The sequence below is a fragment of the Rhinopithecus roxellana genome, chromosome 13 (genome assembly GCF_007565055.1).
Source record: "Rhinopithecus roxellana isolate Shanxi Qingling chromosome 13, ASM756505v1, whole genome shotgun sequence".
In the NCBI taxonomy this organism is placed as follows: Eukaryota; Metazoa; Chordata; class Mammalia; order Primates; family Cercopithecidae; genus Rhinopithecus; species Rhinopithecus roxellana.
The window spans coordinates 106,727,757-106,748,008 of NC_044561.1; the positions used below are offsets into that span (position 1 = coordinate 106,727,757).

General features: G+C 42.6%; 1 protein-coding gene across 7 annotated transcripts in view; it reads left to right on the forward strand.

The window, feature by feature from the left end:
• Positions 1 to 20,252, forward strand: part of ITCH (itchy E3 ubiquitin protein ligase) — a 137,307-nt gene that overhangs the window by 16,705 nt on the left and 100,350 nt on the right. For 4 of the 7 annotated variants that reach the window (XM_010386495.2, XM_030914564.1, XM_030914567.1 and 1 more), the window contains one exon: positions 13,054 to 13,144. The exons of 1 other annotated variant lie outside the window; for it this stretch is intronic. In XM_010386495.2, coding sequence (XP_010384797.1) covers positions 13,075 to 13,144 — 70 coding nt within the window. In that variant the 5' untranslated portion in view covers positions 13,054 to 13,074. Of the gene's footprint in view, positions 1 to 12,053; positions 12,178 to 13,032; positions 13,145 to 20,252 lie in introns of those variants that run through there. 2 more of the 7 variants (XM_030914566.1, XM_030914565.1) reach the window with 2 other exon arrangements.

Consider the following 20,252-nt stretch of genomic DNA (forward strand, 5'->3'; position numbering starts at 1 on the left):
GAACTACAGGCGTGCGCCACCACGCCCAGCTAATTTTTGTATTTTTAATAGAGACAGGGTTTCACGATGTTGACCAGGATCGTCTCCATCTCTTGACCTTGTGATCCGTCTGCCTCCGCTGGAATTACAGGCATAAGCCACTGGGCCCGGCCAATATTTGTCCTTTTGTGTCTGGTGTATTTCACTTAGCATAATGTCTTCAGGTTTCATGTTGTACCATGTGTCAGAATTTTATTCCTTTTTAATGCTGAATAATATTCCATTGTATATATTTTAGTAAGTTTTTGAAGGACTGTACAGCAATGACGTATTTTTTGTTTTCATTTGTTCTGCAATTAAATGTTATCTTTTTTGCTGTGAACTATGATTTCAAATCATGAAATTAACATTGAACTATGCTAGAGATACTAGTTTTGGGCCACATCTTCTGTTCTGGCCTTAGGTAATCCACTTTGCTTGGGTTGTTTGTCTTAGTTGTAAGAGTTTATTTAAATTCTGGATACAACTGCTTTATCAGATGCATGTTTTGCAGATTTTATCTCCTAACCTATTGCTTGTCTTTCCATTTTTCTTTTTTTTTTTTTTTTTTTTTTTTTTTTTTTGAGACGGAGTCTTGCTCTGTCGCCCAGGCTGAAGTGCAGTGACGCGATCTCGGCTCACTACAAGCTCCGCCTCCCGGGTTCACGCCATTCTCCTGCCTCAGCCTCCTGAGTAGCTGGGACTACAGGCGCCCGCCACCGCGCCCGGCTAATTTTTTGTATTTTTAGTAGAGACGAGGTTTCACCATGGTCTCGATCTCCTGACCTTGTGATCCGCCCGCCTCGGCCTCCCAAAGTGCTGGGATTACAGGCGTGAGCCACCGCGCCCGGCCTCCATTTTTCTAATGATGTCTTTTGTTTCAAAAATAGAGATGGGGTCTTACATTGTTGCCCAGGCTGGTCGAAATCCTGGGCTCAGGTGATTTTCCTGCCTTAGCCTCCTAAGGTGCTGTGATTACAGGTGTGAGCCACCACGCCCTTCCCAAGAAGTTGAATGCAATCAAAATTAGAAACTTTGACTCTTTTTAAATTTATTTTTGAGGCAGAGTCTCACTCTGTCACCCAGGCTGGAGTGCAGTGGCACGATCGTGACTCACTGTAATCTCCACCTCCTGGGTGCAGGAGTTCTCCTGCCTCAGCCTCCCGAGTAGCTGGGATTACAGGTCTGTGTCACTGCACCTGGGTAATTTTTGTATTTTTAATAGAGACAGTTTCACCATGTCAGCCAGGCTGGTCTGGAACTCCTGGTCTTGAGTAATCTACCCACCTTGGCCTCCTGAAGTGCTGGGATTACCAGTGTGAGCCACTGTGCCTGTCTGGAACTTCAACTCTGGAAGACATACTTAAGTTTGGGCATGGTGGCGTGCGCCTGTAATCTCAGCAATTTGGGAGGCTGAGGCGAGAGGATCACTTGAGCCCAGGAGTTGGAGACCAGCCTGGCTAACAACGTGAGACCCCCATATCTACAAAAACAAAACAAAACAAAACAAAAAAACAACTATCTGGATGTGGTGGTGTGTGCCTGTGTTTTTGTTTTGTTTTGTTTTGTTTTTTGAGATGGAGTCTTGTTCTCTTGCCCAGGCTGGAGTGTGGTGGCACAATCTCAGCTTACTGCAACCTCCACCTCCCAGGATCAAGTGATTGTCCTGCTGGGACTACAGGTGTGTGCCACCATGCCTGGCGAATTTTTTTTTTGAGATAGAGTCTCGCTTTGTAGCCCAGTCTGGAGTGCAATGGCGCAATCTCTGCTCACTGCAACCGCTGCCTCCTGAGTTCAAGTGATTTTCCTGCCTCATCCTCCCGGGTAGGTGGGATTACAGGCGCACGCCACCATGCCCGGCTAATTTTTTATATTTTTAGTAGAGACGGGGTTTCCCATGTTGGCCAGACTGGTTTCGAACTCCTGGCCTTGTGATCTGTCCGCCTTGGCCTCCCAAAGTGCTGAGATTACAGACGTGAGCCACCGTGCCTGGCGTGTGTTCCTATATGTAGTCCCAGCTATTGAATGAGGCAGTAGGATCCCTTGAGCCCAGGAGTTCCAGGGTGTAGTGAGCCGTGATCACACCACTATACCCTAGCCGTGTCAACAGAGCAAATTCCTGTCTCAAAAAAAAAAAAAAAGAAAAACTCAAAACACTCAATTTCTCAGTTGTTTTCTTTAATTAATTATACATTTGGTGTCATATCTACAAAAATCTTTGCCTTACTGGGCAATCAATAAATCTTTCTTAGATTTCCATTTGTTTACCTGTGAGAACAAATAAGATGTATGTGGTATTCTGCCTTCTTTAGAATAATATTTCTATTCTATTTCCTTTTGAATTTAATCGGAGGGGCTAATCTTGGGATAGAATACTAAGGTGAAAATCTACAGACTCAAATTGGAATGTAGAATAGACTTTGCTTTCATAATCCTATTTGTTTCCTAATAGGTAGGTGGTAATTTGATTCCTCTCCCCTTCCTAGTATTGAGGGCTCTTGGATATAAGCTCTTACTTGTGTCATTTTATTCTAGGTTTTTGACACAATCTGAATAACAATTCTTCTTTGGCTCCTTTTAAGGACAATGCATGAATTTTGTTGATAAAGTGCATATGCATATTACTCAGTAACCCAGTATTGACTTCCAGTTTACTTGATAATTCTTTTTTCTTTTCTTGAGATGGAGTCTCGCCTTGTCACCCAGGCTGGAGTGCAGTGGCGTGATCTCAGCATCCTGCAACCTCTGCCACCCCAGGTTCAAGTAATTCTGCCTCAGTCTCCTTAGTAGCTGGGATTACAGGTCTGTGTCACCACTCCCAGCTAATTTTGTATTATCAGTAGAGATGGGGTTTCTCCATGTTGGTCAGGCTGGTCTCGAACTCCCGACCTCAGGTGATCCGCCTGCCTCAGCCTCACAAAGTGCTGGAATTACAGGGATGAGCCACCGTGCCCGGCTATTTTATATATATATATAAAATAGAAATGGGGTTTCACTGTGTTGGCCAGGTTGGTCTCAGAACTCCTAGGCTCAAGCGATCCTTTCACCTCAGCCTCCCAAAGTGCTGGGATTACAGGCATGAGCCACCAGGACTGGTCTGTAATTCTTTTTTTTTTTTTTTTTTTTTTTTTTTTGAGACGGAGTTTTCACTCTTGTTGCCTGGGCTGCAGTGCAATGGCACAATCTCAGCTCATTGCAGCCTCCACCTCCTGTGTTCAAGTGATTCTCCTGTCTCAGCCTCCCGAGTATCTGGGATTACAGACATGCGCCACTGCACCTGGCTAATTTTTTATTTATAGTAGAGATGGGGTTTCTTCATGTTGGTCAGACTGCTCTCAAACTCCTGACCTCAGGTGATCTGCCCGCCTCAGCCTCCCAAAGTGCTTGGATTACAGGCGTGAGCCACTGCGTCTGACCTTTTTTTTTTTAAGTCAAGTGAAGCAGTGCGAGTGGAGAAGGAACAAAGAAATCTGTAACTTCTTGTGATCAGTTAGTTGTAAAAACCAGTATTGTTGGACCAGCCAAGGCCTGTAATTCTTTTTCTTTTCTTTTGAGGCGGAGTCTTACTCTGTTGCCCAGGCTGGAGTGCAGTGGCGCGATCTTGTCTCACTGCAACCTCTGTCTCCCGGGTTCAAGCAATTCTCTGCCTCAGCCTCCTGAGTAGCTGGGATTACAGGCATGTGCCACCATGTCCGGCTCATTTTTGTATTTTTAGTAGAGATGGGGTTTGACCATCTTGGCCGGGCTGGTCTTGAACTCCTGACCTTGTGATCCATCTGCCTCAGCTTCCCAAAGTGCTGGGATTACAGGCATGAGCCACCGTGCCCAGCCACCTGTAATTCTTAAATAATGTTTATAAATGATCTGAGGAAAGTTTGCTGGAAGGATGAGGCATAGTGGATATTAGGGTCTTTTTTTTTTCTTTTTTTTTTTTTTTTTTGAGACGGAGTCTCACTCTGTCGCCCAGACTGGAGTGCAGTGGTGGGATCTCAGCTCACTGCAAGCTCTGCCTCCTGGGTTCAAGTGATTCTCCTGCATCAGCCTCCCAAGTAGCTGGGACTACAGGTGCCCACTACCACGCCTGGCTGATTTTTTTTTTTGTATTTTTAGCAAAGACGGAGTTTCACTGTGTTAGCCAGGTTGGTCTCGATCTCCTGACCTCGTGATCCACCCGCCTCGGCCTCCCAAAGCGTTGGGATTACAGGCGTGAGCCGCCGTGCCCAGCTATTAGGGTCTTATATTTTGAGAATGTATGGATATTAAGAGATGGTCAGAAACAAATTTTTTTTTTTTTTAAGACTGAGTCTAACTCTGTCGCTCAGGCTGGAGTACAGTGACGTGATCTCAGCTCACTGTAACCTCTGCCTCTCAGATTCAAGCCATTCTCCTGCCTCAGCCTACCGAGGAGCTGGGACTACAGTAGGCACATGCCACCACGCCCAGCTATTTTTTTTTTTTTTTTCAGTAGAGACAGTGTCGCCGTGTTGTCCAGGCTGGTCTCGAGCTCCTGACCTTAGGTGATCCGCTCACCTCGGCCTTGCAAAGTGCTGGAATTACAGGCATGAATCACCACCTCTGGCCAGAAACAAGGATTCCTTAGAGCCAGGAAATTCAACATTATATTTAATTAGATGTGTAATTTCACACAAGCATTGTTTGCAAGAGAACAAAACTTACAGTAGTACAACAATATTTATATTTATTGTGGCAAATGCTTTAAACTCTAGTAATAGTCAAAGCTAGAAACAACTTGTAATAATAGTTAATTTTGAAGTGTTTGTCAGAAAGCTGTTTGTCAGAAAGGGGAAGAAATCACCTTCTGGAATATTAGGTACAGAGTTCAAACCAGCAAATGAATGCTAAAAGTTAGATCCTGGTGCCAATTTCCTTAAACTGTGTGTTTATACTGTTGAACCTTGAAAGTTGTAGCTTCCTCTTTTTCTCTTTGAATAATATAATTGTCCTTTTTTGCATATGCTTTAGAATCCATATTGATATATTTGGTTGGAAAATAGGAAAGGAGCTTTTAGTGTTCTGAGATCATCGTGTGATGTTCAGAACCAAAGTGTCACTGTTATGTGTGGATAATGGTTCATATTCTACCTCCTTGTTAAGTCAATTTTCTCTAGTAAATAGGAAAGCAACCACTTTCCCTAGCATGAGGGGTTTTGGGTTTATTCCCACTAGCTTTGCTGAGAAATTAAATTATGGAAATGGGTATTTACCCTCTGCCCCAATCTAAATAAACTTGTATTCCTTCTGCCAATACCTTCAGTAGCCCATACACCAAAGTCAGCTCCTTTTTTTTTTTTTTTTTTTTTTTTTTTGGAGACAGAGTCTTGATCTCTCGCTCAGGCTGAAGTGCAGTGGTGCGATCTCGGCTCATGACGGTCTCTGCCTCCCAGGATCAAGCAGTTCTCAGCCTCCAAGTAGCTGGGATTACAGGCGCCTGCCACCACAACTGGCTAAGCTCCTTTGTGTTTATTAGTGGAGAATGGGATCTAAAAATGTACCTGTGTTCCTTCTAGCTAGTCTTTGCTACTGTGCCCCTAAATAATGGGATCTAGTTTTTCACTTGAGTAGTGGTTTGAGAACATGGCAGAGTGGCCCTGTCCAAGGGAGACATACTACTCAGTATGTATTTCTAATTTACCACACATGCTTATGTATTTTACAGTAAGATTATTTGAGAGTTTGACTTCATTAGGTTTTAGTTCTCTGAATACCACTATATACTTTAGCTCTTTGAACTCTGGACTTTCTGCCACAAGCAGTTTTTCTCCATATTGGTTTTTTTGTGTCTTCTGATGTCATTTTGTTGGATTCTTTTAAGAAAATATAGGGCTATATTAAATTACTTAAAGGTTTTCTAAGTCACAATAGATGTGGCCTATAAAAATAGCTGATTATGTTGGATGTGTTATTTTTGAAAATAAACCAAGCAGATTTCATAATATCCTGTTTAATAATTTCTCTATTAATAAGATACATATTTAAAATAAGGCTATAAATGTTTGTTGGTTAAGAGACAAGATATTGCTGAAATAATCTTCTGAAGTATGTCTATCCCTTTCCACATTTTTGTTTCCACTGCCTTTTCAGGAAGATGTTAAGGTTAATTTTACCTCTGGCTGTGTTTTAGCACCTTCTTTCTACATTGGGCATTCTGTCTGTCACATTTTTTTAGTGTAGCAGTAAACATTACTCAAAATAAATGATTTATAGGCCAGGCCAGACGTGGTGGGTCACACCTGTAATCTCAGCACTTTGGGAGGCTAAGGCAGGCAGATCACCTGAGGTCAGGCATTCGAGACCAGCCTGGTCAACATGGCAAAACCCCATCTCTACTAAAGATACAAAAAAAATTAGCCGGATGTCGTGCACGCCTGTAATCCCAGCTACTAGGGAGGCTGAGGCAGAAGAATTGCTTAAACCCAGGAAGCGGAGGTTGCAGTGAGGGGAGATGGCGCCACTGCACTCCAGCCTGGGCGACAGAGTGAATCTCTGTCTGAAAAAAAAAAAAAAAAGATTATAAAGTGCTAAGTATTGACCCAGCTGGGCACAGTGGCTTATCTTTGTAATCCCACCACTTTGGGAGGCCAAGGCAGGAGGATCGCTTACTTGAGCCCAGGAATTCGAGACTAGCCTGGGCAACATGGTGAGACCCTGTCTCTGTCTCCCTGTAAAAAATTAGGTGGGCCTGTGGTATGTGGCTGTTAGTCTCATTTACTCAGGAGGCTGAGGCAGGAGGATTGTTTCAGCCCAGATGGTTGAGGCTGCAGTGAGCTTGATCATACTACTGCACTCTAGCATAGGCAACAGAGCAAGACCCTGTCTCAAAAAAAGAAGATCCTGTTTTGAGTTTCTTTTTAACTGACAGATTTATAGGTAATAGAGTTTTAAAATATTGTTATTAGATTTTTTTTTTTTTTGAAATGGAGTCTCGTTCTGTCACCCAGACTGGAGTGCAGTGGCATGATCTCAGCTCACTGTAACCTCCACCTCTCGGGTTCAAGCGGTTCTCCTGCCTCAGCCTCCTGAGTAGCTGGGATTACAGGTGCCTGCCACCATGCCTGGATGATTTTTGTATTTTTAGTAGAGATAGGGTTTCACCATGTTGGCCAGGATGGTCTCGATCGCTTGACCTTGTGATCCGCCCACCTCAGCCTCCCAAAGTGCTGGGATTACAGGTATGAGCCACAGCACCCAGCCATGATTTAGATTCAAACTATATCTTCATTTGTTCTAGTCACAGTGGTTTACAGTGCTACGTAAAGCTACAGATTGCATACCACTGTACTTGTGAAGACTTTTTTTTTTTTCTTTTTTTGGAGACAAAGTCTCACTGTGTTGCCCAGGCTGGAATGCAGAGGTGCAGTCATGGTTCACTGCTGCCTCAACTTTCTGAGTTCAAGTGGTACTCCCAATTTGGCCTCCCACGTAGCTGGGACTATAGGCATGCACCCCTGCACCTGGCTAATTTTTAAATTTTTTGTAGAGATGGGGGTCTCACTGTGTTGCCCAGGCTGGTCTTCTGAAGGCTTTTAGTTTGGTTTTTTGCTTGTTTGTTTTTAAATCTTGCTTGCTTACTTTTCTTTTCTTTTCTTTTTTTTTTGAGATGAGGTCTTGCTCTGTCACCCAAGATGGATTGCAGTGGCCTGATCACAGCTCACTGCAGCCTCTACCTGCTGGTCTCTGGTGATCTTTGTGCCTCAGCCTCCCAGTTAACTGGGACAACAGGCGCATGCCACCACATCCAGCTAATTTATTTTTATTTTTTGTAGAGACAGGATTTTGCTCTCACATATCTGTCCAACCAATAAACAAACACAAAAAAGTTATGATACTCAGGGCAAAGTTTTCTCTAACTCCTCAAAAGGACTTGCATTTAGGACATCTTTCTTACCGAGACATATAAAGGCTTAAAAGTGTCTATTACAGTCCAAAAAACTTAACCACTGTCTGACATTTCTCCCCCAAATGAGAGCACTAATAGCCTATTCAAAAGAGTCTCTAATTATGAATGTGAAGTTACAAAGAATTTTTTTTGTTCCTAGATCTATGAAGATAACACAAAAGCAACAAATGAAAACATAATGCATAAAGTTTCACTTTAGTCCCCTTATAACAGAAAACAAGAGATAAAGATAAGAGCACTTTTGCTGTCCTAGAACTTAAAATGAAAATTTAAGAGAGACCCATAATGTAAATACAATCATCCCTTGGTATATGTGGGGATTGCTTCTAGGACCACCACATATAACCACATCAGTGCATGCTCTGAAGTACGCCCTGTGGAACCTGCATATGTGAAAAGTCCTTTCCATATACGTGGATTTCACATCCCATGAGTACTGTATTTTCAGTTGGTGTTTTTTATTTTTATTTTTTATTATTTTTTAACATTTTTTAATTAAATAGAAATGAAGTCTCACTATGTTCCCCACACTGGTTTCAACCTTCTGGGCTCAAGCGACCCTCCCTGCTCAGCCTTCCAAAGGGATTACGGGCATGAGCCACTGCTCCTGGCCTCAATCTGTGTGTGGTTGAAAAAAGGCTGCATATAAGTGGATCTGTGCAGTTCAAACCAGTTGTTGGGCAAGAACCAACTGTAATTAGAATTATAAAAATTGATGACATTCTCTCTATGTGAGTAACAATGCAGTAAGAATATGCAGATTTTAGTCACTAATTTTGACTGTGGGAAATGAAACTGCAGACTAGATGCTACAGAAGAGAAACACTTGAGGGTGAAAAAGATTAACAGCAAGCAAATGGGAAAGAGACTAAGAAATCCAGTTTCTTGGAAAAACATATTCAATAGAAACTTAGGAACAGAAGTGATGTCTTGGTTGGCCATGAGATAGTAGATCCCTACAACTACTAGAAGGTGTCCATTATTTAGCTAGCCTTTAGGGTAATGTGCAGGTGGTCATGTTTCAGACTTTCTTTTTTTTTTTTTTTTTTTTTTTTTGAGACGGAGTCTCGCTCTGTCGCCCAGGCTGGAGTGCAGTGGCCGGATCTCAGCTCACTACAAGCTCCGCCTCCCGGGTTTACGCCATTCTCCTGCCTCAGCCTCCCGAGTAGCTGGGATTACAGGCGCCCGCCACCTCGCCCGGCTAGTTTTTTTGTATTTTTTTTTTAGTAGAGACGGGGTTTCACCGTGTTCGCCAGGATGGTCTCGATCTCCTGACCTCGTGATCCGCCCGTCTCGGCCTCCCAAAGTGCTGGGATTACAGGCTTGAGTCACCGTGCCCGGCCTTCGGACTTTCTTACTGAAACTCTGACCGCTGGGGAGGTTAGATAAGCATCTTTATAAGGGGTTATCTATGTTACAGGCATTGTTTAAAGGCCTTACTGAAGAACACCTTGGTATGCAGGAAACAAACATTGGTCAGGGCCAGGTACAGTGGCTCACGCCTGTAATCCCAGCACTTTGGGAGGCCTAGGTGGGTGGATCAACATGGTGAAACCTCATCTCTACTAAAAATACAAAAATTAGCCAGGTGTGGTTGCGGGTGCCTGTAGTCCCAGCTACTCGGGAGGCTAAGGCAGGAGAGTCACTTGAACCTGGGAAGTGGAGGTTGCAGTGAACCAAGACTGTGCCCCTGCAATCCAGCCAGGGCGACAGTGAGACTCTGTCTCCAAAAAAAAAAAAAAAAAAAATTGGTCAGCATGATAGTTTCACTTCAAGATGGCATCACTCTTGCCATGCAACAGGCAGTTTTCCCACAACTGTCTTTAATTCTACAGATACTCTCTCAGTCTTTACAATGAAACTATAAATTATACATTATCTACATTTATGGATGAAGACAGCGTGGCTCAGAGAAATTCAGTAATTTGCTCAAGTTCACAAAGTAACAGTTCCGGAATGTTTATCTAGATCTGTCTGACTTCACAGTTTGCATACGTAATTACCATGCTATAATGTCTCCTGTAATACATGGTACAGAATTAACAAGAATAATTTTTTTCTTTTTTCTTTTTTTTTTGAGACAAAGTCTAGCTCTGTCACCCAGGCTGGAATGTAGTGGCACGATGTTGGTTCACTGCAATCTCAGCCTTCCAGGTTCAATGATCCTCCCGCCTCACCCTCCCAAGTAGCTGGGATTACAAGCGTGTGCCACCGTACCTGGCTAATGTTTGTATTTTTAGTAGAGACGAGGTTTCACTATGTTGGCCAGGCTGGTCTCGAACTCCTGACCTCAGGTGATCCGCCTACCTCAGCCTCCCAGAGTGCTGGGATTACAGGAGTGAGCCACTGTGCCCGGCTTAGATTTAGTCATTTTAACCATGTATGCAGTTATAAGTAATAGAGAGACCTAAGAGTTTGGCTCTCAGGGAAGAGGATGGGACTTGAAGTGTAGGTTATCTGTTTTTTCTACTCTGTTTTATGCTGTTTTTAAAATTGTACAAGTCAACAATGATACATGTTTCACTTCTAGAACTTCAAACAATACATACAAAACTGCAGTTCCCTGTGACCACCTACTTGAGTACACAGGTGCCCTCCTCCTCAATGGAATGTATACTTTTTCTGTGTTTATTTACAAGTATTTGTACTCATAGGAATATATAGTGTTTTAGTTTGCAAAAATAATATCATACTGTACATACTGATGGGGTGATCATTTTGTGATCCACCCCACCCCAATTCATGTATGCTATTCTGCAACTTTAAAGATGTTCTTGGGATCTTTCAATTTCAGTCATTAATAAGTTACTTATTTTGATACCTGCATAGTAATCTGTTCTGTGGTATGAATATGTGATTTATTTAACATATGAATATGCCAATTGATAATATAGGTTGCTTCTAATTTTTTGATATTATGCAAATAGCAATTTTTATTCTTTTCAAGAATTTAAAATGCTCGGTGAATTTTAGTTATGTAAAACTAGTATGTATATGTACATAAATTATTGAAATTACTAGCATGTTTTTGGCAGAGCACCTCACAATTCTACTATAATGATTCTCTGTAATTATCTGGAGAGTCATTGTTCTTAAAAATATTTGCAGGCTATGCTTTCATTAATCTTTTCTACATGAAGTTAATTTTAGTTTTTAAAATATACTTCATTTTTGTAGAGATTTAAAATTTTTTGCAACTTTGTAGTTAATGTTAATTTATATTTAGAATAGTTTATTCTGTACTATTAGAAAGGGCATTTTCTTGCAATAAATCATTAGTGGAGATGAGTGACTGTTGATGGAGATGAGTACCTTTATCATGCAGAATATCAGCACCTACATATTGGACTTTTCTCATTGCCCCTTAATTTACTTTTTTTGATATTGTCGTTCTATGACAAACAGGCTTTTGGATATTGAGGAGGAAGTAATATGTGTACATAATGTGTTATGATGTCTTTGAGGACCCTTCTCATAACAAGCCATTTGAATCAGAATAATATCTTGTGCAATATGGTATTAAAAGGCTTTTAGGTTACATCTCATTTCTTAATATATTCTGGATGACTACTAATGACTTTATGCTGTTTACCTTTCATATTTAAAATAAAATGATTCTTTTAGCAGATTTTGTTTATAAAACATCTCATCTGAAATAGTGCAATTTAAATAAACAAGGTAAAGGAAAAAATATATGTATTATGCCAAGAAAATGAGCTAGTCCCTATGGTTGAGACCAAATTTTAGCTTCGAGCATTTTTGTATGTAAGCACAGAATGAGGTAGGTTGGATTTTATAGGGTTCATCTCAGTAGGAATTAATTATTGTTCCATTTCATTTTTGCAGAAATGAGAAGCCATCATAATTGTTTTATATTTAAATTTTTAAACGGAAACCTAAATTTGCATAAAAACTCAAGACAGAGTTTACAGTTTCAAGGCATTTTGTTTGCCTTACTGTATTTGTGTACTTCTTACAAAAGTACCTGGCAAACAGTAAGTGCCAAGTATATTTAGTTTAATTTTATTTTTTATTGTATCTTATTTCTTCTTTTTTGAGGTAGGGTCTTCCTCTGTTGCCCAGGCTGGAGTACAGTGGTGTGATCACAGCTCACTGTGGACTTGACCTCCTGGGTCGGGAGTGGTGGTGTGCACCAGTGGTCCCAGCAACTCAGGAGGCTGAAGCAGAAGGACCCCCCCAGCCCGGGAGGCGCTCCAGAACACCCCAGCTTGGGTGACAGAGTGAGAGTCTTTCCCAAAAAATAAATAAGTAAATAAAATTGCTTGGGACATATTATATAGATGATATTTAAAGCTATCTGGATAGATAGTATCCTCCAGGTTATAATCATCTGTACCCCATTGCTTGATGGGGTGATCATTTTGTGATCCATCCCACCCCGACTCATGCATGGTAATAGTTATGTATGCCTTTTCTCAAATTTATCTGCCTGCCTTTTGTCAGATGATTTTCAGTGAACCTTCACTGGGCGCAAAGGGGAAGTCTTCTCTTGGCCCCTGTAGTACTAACAAGCATTGACTTCTAAATGGGTAATTTGGCCAGGTGTGGTGGCTCACGCTGTAATCCAGCACTTTGGGAAGTCAAGGTGGGAGGATCACTTGAGCCCAGGAGTTTGAAACTAGCCTGGGCAATATAGTGAGATCCCATATCTACCAAAAATTTAAAAAATTAGGCGAGCATGGTGACACCCACCTATAGTCCTACCTAGTTGGGACTGGGTAATATCCTCAAGGGAATGAGTGTAGATAAAAGAGGGAACCAAGAACTAAGCTCTAGGATATGTTAGTGTTAAGATAATGGAGAAAAGAAAAGGAATCTTCAGAGGATACTGAGAAGGAACAATCTGTGTGGTAGGACACAAACCTGGAGAATATATCTTGGGAACTGACAGGAAGAAAGTAAAACATGGAGAAGGGGATGAATAGCCATGTCAGATTTTGCCAATAAGTTAGGTAGGATAAAGACTAGAATTGAAAATTGTGAGCAATGTAAAGGCCTTTGTTACACTGTCTTCAGTAATAGCCAGGTTAGCACTATGTACGTACGTTTTTAATGGGAATTTTTGATGTTTACAGTGTCTCCTTTGCCATGTTCAGGTTTTCCAACCTATTGGTGGTATGTCTGACAGTGGATCACAACTTGGTTCAATGGGTAGCCTCACCATGAAATCACAGCTTCAGATCACTGGTAAGTTTTAGAAGCATCGGCAGCTTTACTTTATTTTTCCCCATATGATTAAAAAATAATCCTGAGAGGGCCGGGCATGGTGGCCCATGCCTATAATCCCAGCACTTTGGGAGGCTGAGGTGGGCAGGTCGCTTGAGGCCGGGAGTTTGACACCAGCCAGGCCAACATGGAGAATACAAAATTAGTTGGGCGTATTGGTGCACGCCTGCTGTCCCAGCTACTTCGGAGGCTGAGGCATGAGAATAGCTTGACCTTGGGAAGTGGAGGTTGCAATGAACCGAGATTGCGCCACTGCACCCCAGCCTGGGTGATAGGGTGAGACTGTCTCAAAAAAAAAAATCTTAAGAGAACAAAATATTTAATGGCTGTTACATATCAGGTGCTCAATTAATATTTGCTGAATGAATGAATGAAGACATATAGATATGTAATTTTTATTGTAGAATATTCTTGGATATTTTACAGTTTTTTTTCCTTAAACATGGGCACCTGAGTAGTTGCTAATTTTGTTTGTTTTTTATTGTATTAACAGCTTTATTGAGATATAATTCATATCCCCTACAGGTTACCCATTTATTGGGATGACACGCCTGTAATCCCAGTACTTTGGGAGATTGAAGTGGGCGGATCACCTGAGGTCAGGAGTTTGAGACCAGCCTGGCCAACATGGTGAAACCCTGTCTCTGTTAAACATAAAAAAAACTAGCTGCACGTGGTGGTGGTGCACATCTGTAATCCCAGCTACTTGGGAGGCTGAGGCAGGAGAATCGCTTAAACCTAGGAGGCAGAGGTTGCAGTGAGCCGAGATCATGCCATTGCACTCCAGCCTGGGCGACAGAGCAAGATTCCATCTCAAAAAAAAAAAAAAAAAAAAAAAAACTTCCGTCTTTATATTCCTGCTATAAAAGTTTAGTTATTGAAAACTCAAGGAAGGAACAAAGGTAATTGTAATTGTTTCCTTCTTTGGTGGATCTGGACTTAGGCAGATAAGAGAACTTCAGAAAACAACTTCATGCTGTACTTTGAGAGAAAGAAGATTGAGGGAGGGGACCTGCAGGGGTCAGAGAGACCTTGAGAGACTCCTTTAGTTCAACAAGTCAAAGCACCATATTTTGGGATATCAGTTTCTGAACCCCAAAAGTACATTCACAGAGTTGGGCGACCATCACCACAATCAACTTTAAAATATTTTTGTCCTTCCAGAAAGAAGCCCTGTACTCATTAGCAATCACTCTCCATTTAACCCATCCACCCACAAACCCAGGCAACTCCTGATCTTTCTGTCTCTAGATTTCCCTATTCTGGATCTTGCATATAAATGGAATTGTACAATGTGTGGCCTTTTGTGTCTTCCTTGAGCAGACTGTTTTCAAGGTTCATCCTTGTTGTAGCATGTAGCATTACTTAATTCCTTTTTTTGCTAAATAATATTTTATTGTATGAGTATACCAAATTTTAAAAATCCATTCTTCAGTTGAGGGATGTTTGGGTTGTTTCTACTTTTTGGATATTATGAAAAATGCTATAAACATTTGTGTACAAGTTTTTGTGAGAATGTATGTTTTCAGTTTTCTTGGGTATATACCTAAGAGTGAAATTCCTAGGTTATATGGAATCCATGTTTATTTATTAGCATTTTGAGGAATTCCGAATTCTTCTTCTTCTTCTTCTTTTTCTTTTCTTTTCTTTTTTTTTTCTTTTTGAGACAGAGTTTTGCTCTGTTGCCCAGGTTGGAGTGCAGTGGCGTGATCTCGACTCACTGCAACCTTCGCCTCCTGGGTTCAGGTGAGTCTCGTGCCTCAGCCTTCTGAGTAGCTGGAACCACAGGCACGCACAACCATGCGCAGCTAATTTTGTGTTTTTAGTAGAGGTGGGGGTTTCACCATGTTGGCTGGGCTAGTCTCGAACTCCTGACCTCAGGTGATCCACCCGCCTTGGCCTCCCAATGTGTTGGGATTACAGGCGTGAGCCACCGCGCGGGCCCCAATTATTTTTCAAAGCAGCTGCACCGTTTTGCATTCCCACCAGCAATATATGAGGATTCCGATTTCTCTACATTCTTGCCAGTGATTGTTATCTTTTTTTATGATAGCCATTCTAGTGGGTGTGAAGTAGTACTTTACTCTGTGTGTGTGTGTGTGTGTGTGTGTGTGTTTTGTCTATTTAATTTTGATTTTTTGTTTTTTTTTGAGACCAGATGACAGTCTGCTCTGTCACCCAGGCTGGAGTGTAGTGGTGCAGTCATGGCTCACTGCAATCTCTAACTTCTGGGCTGAAGTGATCCTGCCACCTCAGCCTTCTGGGTAGCTGGGGCTACAGGCATGCACCACCCTACCCAGCTCCCCATTGTGGTTTTGGCTTGTACTGCTCTGATGGCTAGTGGTATTGTCCTTTCCTGTGCTTATTGGTCATTTTTGTATCTTTTTTGGAGAAATGTCTGTTCACATCCTTTGTTTGCTATTGTAAATTATTAATACCTCTGTTGCTATTGTTAATTAATATCTCTGTCTTTATTTCTTCCTCTAATCATTTCATGTGTCACTTTCAGATTAATGTTCTTAATATGCCATCCAATATGTTTCATTCCTGCTCAAAAACCTTAGGTACTTTTCTTAGACTATGGCATAGAATTTCTTTAGTATGAGCTAAGACCCTTCTCCCTCTGTCTACATATGGTCTCTTTGTAGGGTTTTTTTTTTTTTTGGAGACAGAGTCTCGCTCTGTCGCCTAGGCTGGAGTGCAGTGGCGCAATCTCGGCTCACTGCAACCTCCACCTCCCAAGCAGTTCTCTGTCCAGCCTCCTAAGTAGCTGGGGTTATAGGCACCCGCCACCACGCCTGGCTAATTTTTGCATTTTTAATAGAGACGTGGTTTCACCACCTTGGCCAGGCTGATCTTGAACTCCTGACCTCATGATCCACCCACCTCGGCCTCCCAAAGTGCAGAGATTACAGGTGTGAGCCACCCCACCTGGCCTGTAAGTCTTTATATGTGAAACATTTGTACTAGCTAGAATGAGTCACTGGATTTTCCTCAGACATGTATGTATTTCTGTCACACAGTGAAAACCTCAGTCTCTCTCCCTTTAATTTGATAGCATTTATTGATTATAGAACAATTATCATCCTCTGTATTTTAGTTTCAACTATGCCTGGCTTATAGCTTCTGGATTATGAATAGGTCACAGACCATATCTTATCATTATTATTTTCCTCAAAACCTAAAGGCGATTGAATATAAAAGTAATACTGGCCGGGCGCGGTGGCTCAAGCCTGTAATCCCAGCACTTTGGGAGGCCGAGACGGGCGGATCACGAGGTCAGGAGATCGAGACCATCCTGGCTAACACGGTGAAACCCCGTCTCTACTAAAAAATACAAAAAACTAGCTGGGTGAGGTGGCGGGCGCCTGTAATCCCAGCTACTCGGGAGGCTGAGGCAGGAGAATGGCGTGAACCCGGGAGGCGGAGCTTGTAGTGAGCTGAGATCCGGCCACTGCACTCCAGCCTGGGCGACACCACATCATAGAATTTTTTCGGATTTCCTTCAGTAACTCTGGTCTCTTTCCTTAGCAGTATCTATTTCTTAAAGAAAGATATTACTATTTCTTAGTTGAGGCCAGATTCCAATTTTTTTCCCCACCCCCCCCATCCTCAATCTAGCTTGAGTAGCTGACTTATATCAGACCAGAATTCTTATGACTTCTTTTTGGCAGCTTAAAGTTGAAAGTTTTTATTAGAACAGTCTTTTAAAACATTCTGTACTTTTTCAGATTACATAAATAATAGACATTTTATTTTTTACTGATTTTAAAAAATAGTAAATTCTCAGAGACAATGATTAATAGTTTTTTCTTTGCATAAATGTCTTCTTTGCTGTCATCATTATTGAATTTTTTTTTTTACTGTGATGATAAACGCTAATTGCACCTCAAAAACTTGTAATCCATAGACATTTCAGATTTTTTTCTTTTTGAGACAGGGTCTCACCCTGTTGTCCAGGCTGGCGTGCAGTAGCGTGATCATGGCTCACTGCAACCTTGATCTCCCGGACTCAGGTGATCCTCCCACCTCAGCCTCCTGAGTAGCTGGAACTACAGGCGTGCGCCACCACACCCGGCTAATTTTTGTATTTTTTTTTTTTTTTTTGAGACGGAGTCTCGCTCTGTCGCCCGGGCTGGAGTGCAGTGGCCGGATCTCAGCTCACTGCAAGCTCCGCCTCCCGGGTTTACGCCATTCTCGTGCCTCAGCCTCCCGAGTAGCTGGGACTACAGGCGCCCGCCACCTCGCCTGGCTCGTTTTTTTGTATTTTTTAGTAGAGACGGGGTTTCACTGTTAGCCAGGATGGTCTCGATCTCCTGACCTTGTGATCCGCCCGTCTCGGCCTCCCAAAAGTGCTGGGATTACAGGCTTGAGCCACCGCGCCCGGCCAATTTTTGTATTTTTTATAGAGATGGCGTTTCGCCCTTTTGACCAGGCTGGCCTCAAACTCCTGGGCTCAGGTGATCCACCCACCTCAGCCTCCCAAAGTGCTGGTATTACAGGTGTGAGCCACCTCACCCAGCCCCATCTCAGATTTTTTAAATCTTGGGTCTAAAATATTCTTTTTTTTTTTTTTTTTTTTTTTTTTTGAGACATTTTGTTGCCTGGGCTGGAGTGCAGTGGCATGATCTCAGCTCACTGCAACCTCTGCCTCCCAGATTCAAGCAATTCTCGTGCCTCAGCCTCCCGGATAGCTGAGATTACAGGCACCTGCTGCCATGTCTGACTAATTTTTGTATTTTTAGTAAAAACGGGTTTTCACCATGTTGGTCAGGCTGGTCTTATACTCCTGACCTCAGGTGATCCACCAGACTCTGCTTCCCAAAGTGCTGGGATTACAGGCATGAGCCACCGTGCCTGGCCTTAAATACTCTTTTTTTTATAAATTTTTTTTCTTTTTCTTTTTCTTTTTTTTACTCATTGCTTGCTAATTGGGTCTAAATATTCTGAGAGTGCTGGAGTATAGGGCAAAAAACAAACACAACATGAATAATGGATAATAGTTCAGCAAACATATTAGATATGAAACAGGATAAAAGACAGAAGTGCCAAGTTTAATAGAATCAAATGCCCTTCATAATTCATTGAGTTACTTCTTTAGTTTTGATGCTAGAACGCTTAGAACTAAGTATTTTGCACAAATCTTCTTAATGACATCGTGGGTTTTAATCTCTTAATGGGACAGTTATAGTATTTGTTTTATTGTAACCTGCCTCAATACGTTTCTAGAATCAAGGAAGGAATAAATATGCAAGTACAAAAAATAAATCTCAGGCTGGGCACAGTGGCTGTCGCCTGTAATCCCAGCACTTTGGGAGGCTGAGGTGGGCGGATCACCTGAGGTTGGGAGTTCGAGACCAGCCTGAGCAACATGGAGAAACCCCATCTCTAGTAAAAATACAAAATGAACCTGGCATGGTGGCACATACCTGTAATTCCAGCTACTCGGGAGGCTGAGGCAGGAGAATCACTTGAACCAAGGATGCGGAGATTGCGGTGAGCCGAGATCGCACCATTGCACTCCAGCTGGGGCAACAAGAGCGAAATTCTGTCCCAAAAAAAATAAATAAATAAAATAAAAATAAATAAACAAATGTCAACGTGTATTGTAATGGCAAGAAGGGATAACTGGTCAGGAAAAAGAGATCAATATTTGACTAGAGTCACTGGGAAAGAAGGTGGTGTTTGAAGGATTGCTGCTATTTATTTTAAGAGACAGGGTTGGCCAGGCACGGTGGCTCACACCTGTAATCCCAGCACTTTGGGAGGCTGAGGCAGGTGGATCACCTGAGGTCAGGAGTTCAGGACAGCCTGGCCAACATGGTGAAACCATGTTTCTACTAAAAAATACAAAAATTAGCCAGGTGTGGTCGCACGTGCCTATAATCCTAGCTACTCAGGAGGCTGAGGCAGGAGAATCGCTTGAACTTGGGAGGCGGAGGTTGTGGTGAGCCGAGATCGCGCCGCTACACTCCAGCCTGGGGGACAGAGCGATACTCTTTTTTTTTTTTTGAGACGGTGTCTCGCTCTGTCCCCCAGGCTGGAGTGCAGTGGCCGGATCTCAGCTCACCGCAAGCTCCGCCTCCCGGGTTCACGCCATTCTCCTGCCTCAGCCTCCCAAGTAGCTGGGACTACGGGCGCCCGCCACCTCGCCCGGCTAGTTTTTTGTATTTTTTAGTAGAGATGGGGTTTCACTGTGTTAGCCAGGATGGTCTCGATCTCCTGACCTCGTGATCCGCCTGTCTCGGCCTCCCAAAGTGCTGGGATTACAGGCTTGAGCCACCATGCCCAGCCTTTTTTTTTTTTTTAAATGAGGGTGTCACTCTGTCATCCAGGATGGAGTATAGTGGCACAATCACAGCTCACTGCAGCCTCAACCTCCTGGGCTGAAGCATCCTCTCGCCTTATCCTGTGTAGTGGCTAGGACTACAGGCATGTACCACCCACCAGACTTGACTAATTTAAAAAAATTGTGGTTTTTTTTTTTTTTTGGAGGAGTCTCGCTCTGTTGCCAGGCTGGAGTGCAGTGGTGCTATCTTGGCTCACTGCAACCTCTGACTCCCTGGTTCAATCGATTCTCCTGCGTCAGCCTCCTGTGTAGCTGGGATTACAGGTATGAGCCATCAAACCCAGTTGATTTTTGTATTTTTAGTAGAGAAAGAATTTTACCATGTTGCCCAAGATGGTCTCGATCTCTTGACCTCGTGCTCCACCCACCTCAGCCTCCCAAAGTGCTGGAATTACGGGTGTGAGCCACCCTGCCTGGCCAAAAAAATTCTTTTGTAGCAACAGAGTCTTGCTATGTTGCCCAGTATGGTCTTGAACTCCTGGCCTCAAGTGATGCTTCCAGCCTTCCATAAGTGTTGGAATTATAGGCCTGAGCCACTCTGCCTGACCTAGGATTGCTGCTGTTTAAATGCAGAAAAGTAGAAAAGGACCCTTTGAGGAGACAGCATGAGCAAGACACATGAAAGAAGAGAGTACACAAAACTTGCCCTAATACCCATGCAAACCCCTGTAATAGGAGGAGCCCTGAGAATGGGAATGGCTGTGTCTTTCAGGTGTGCCT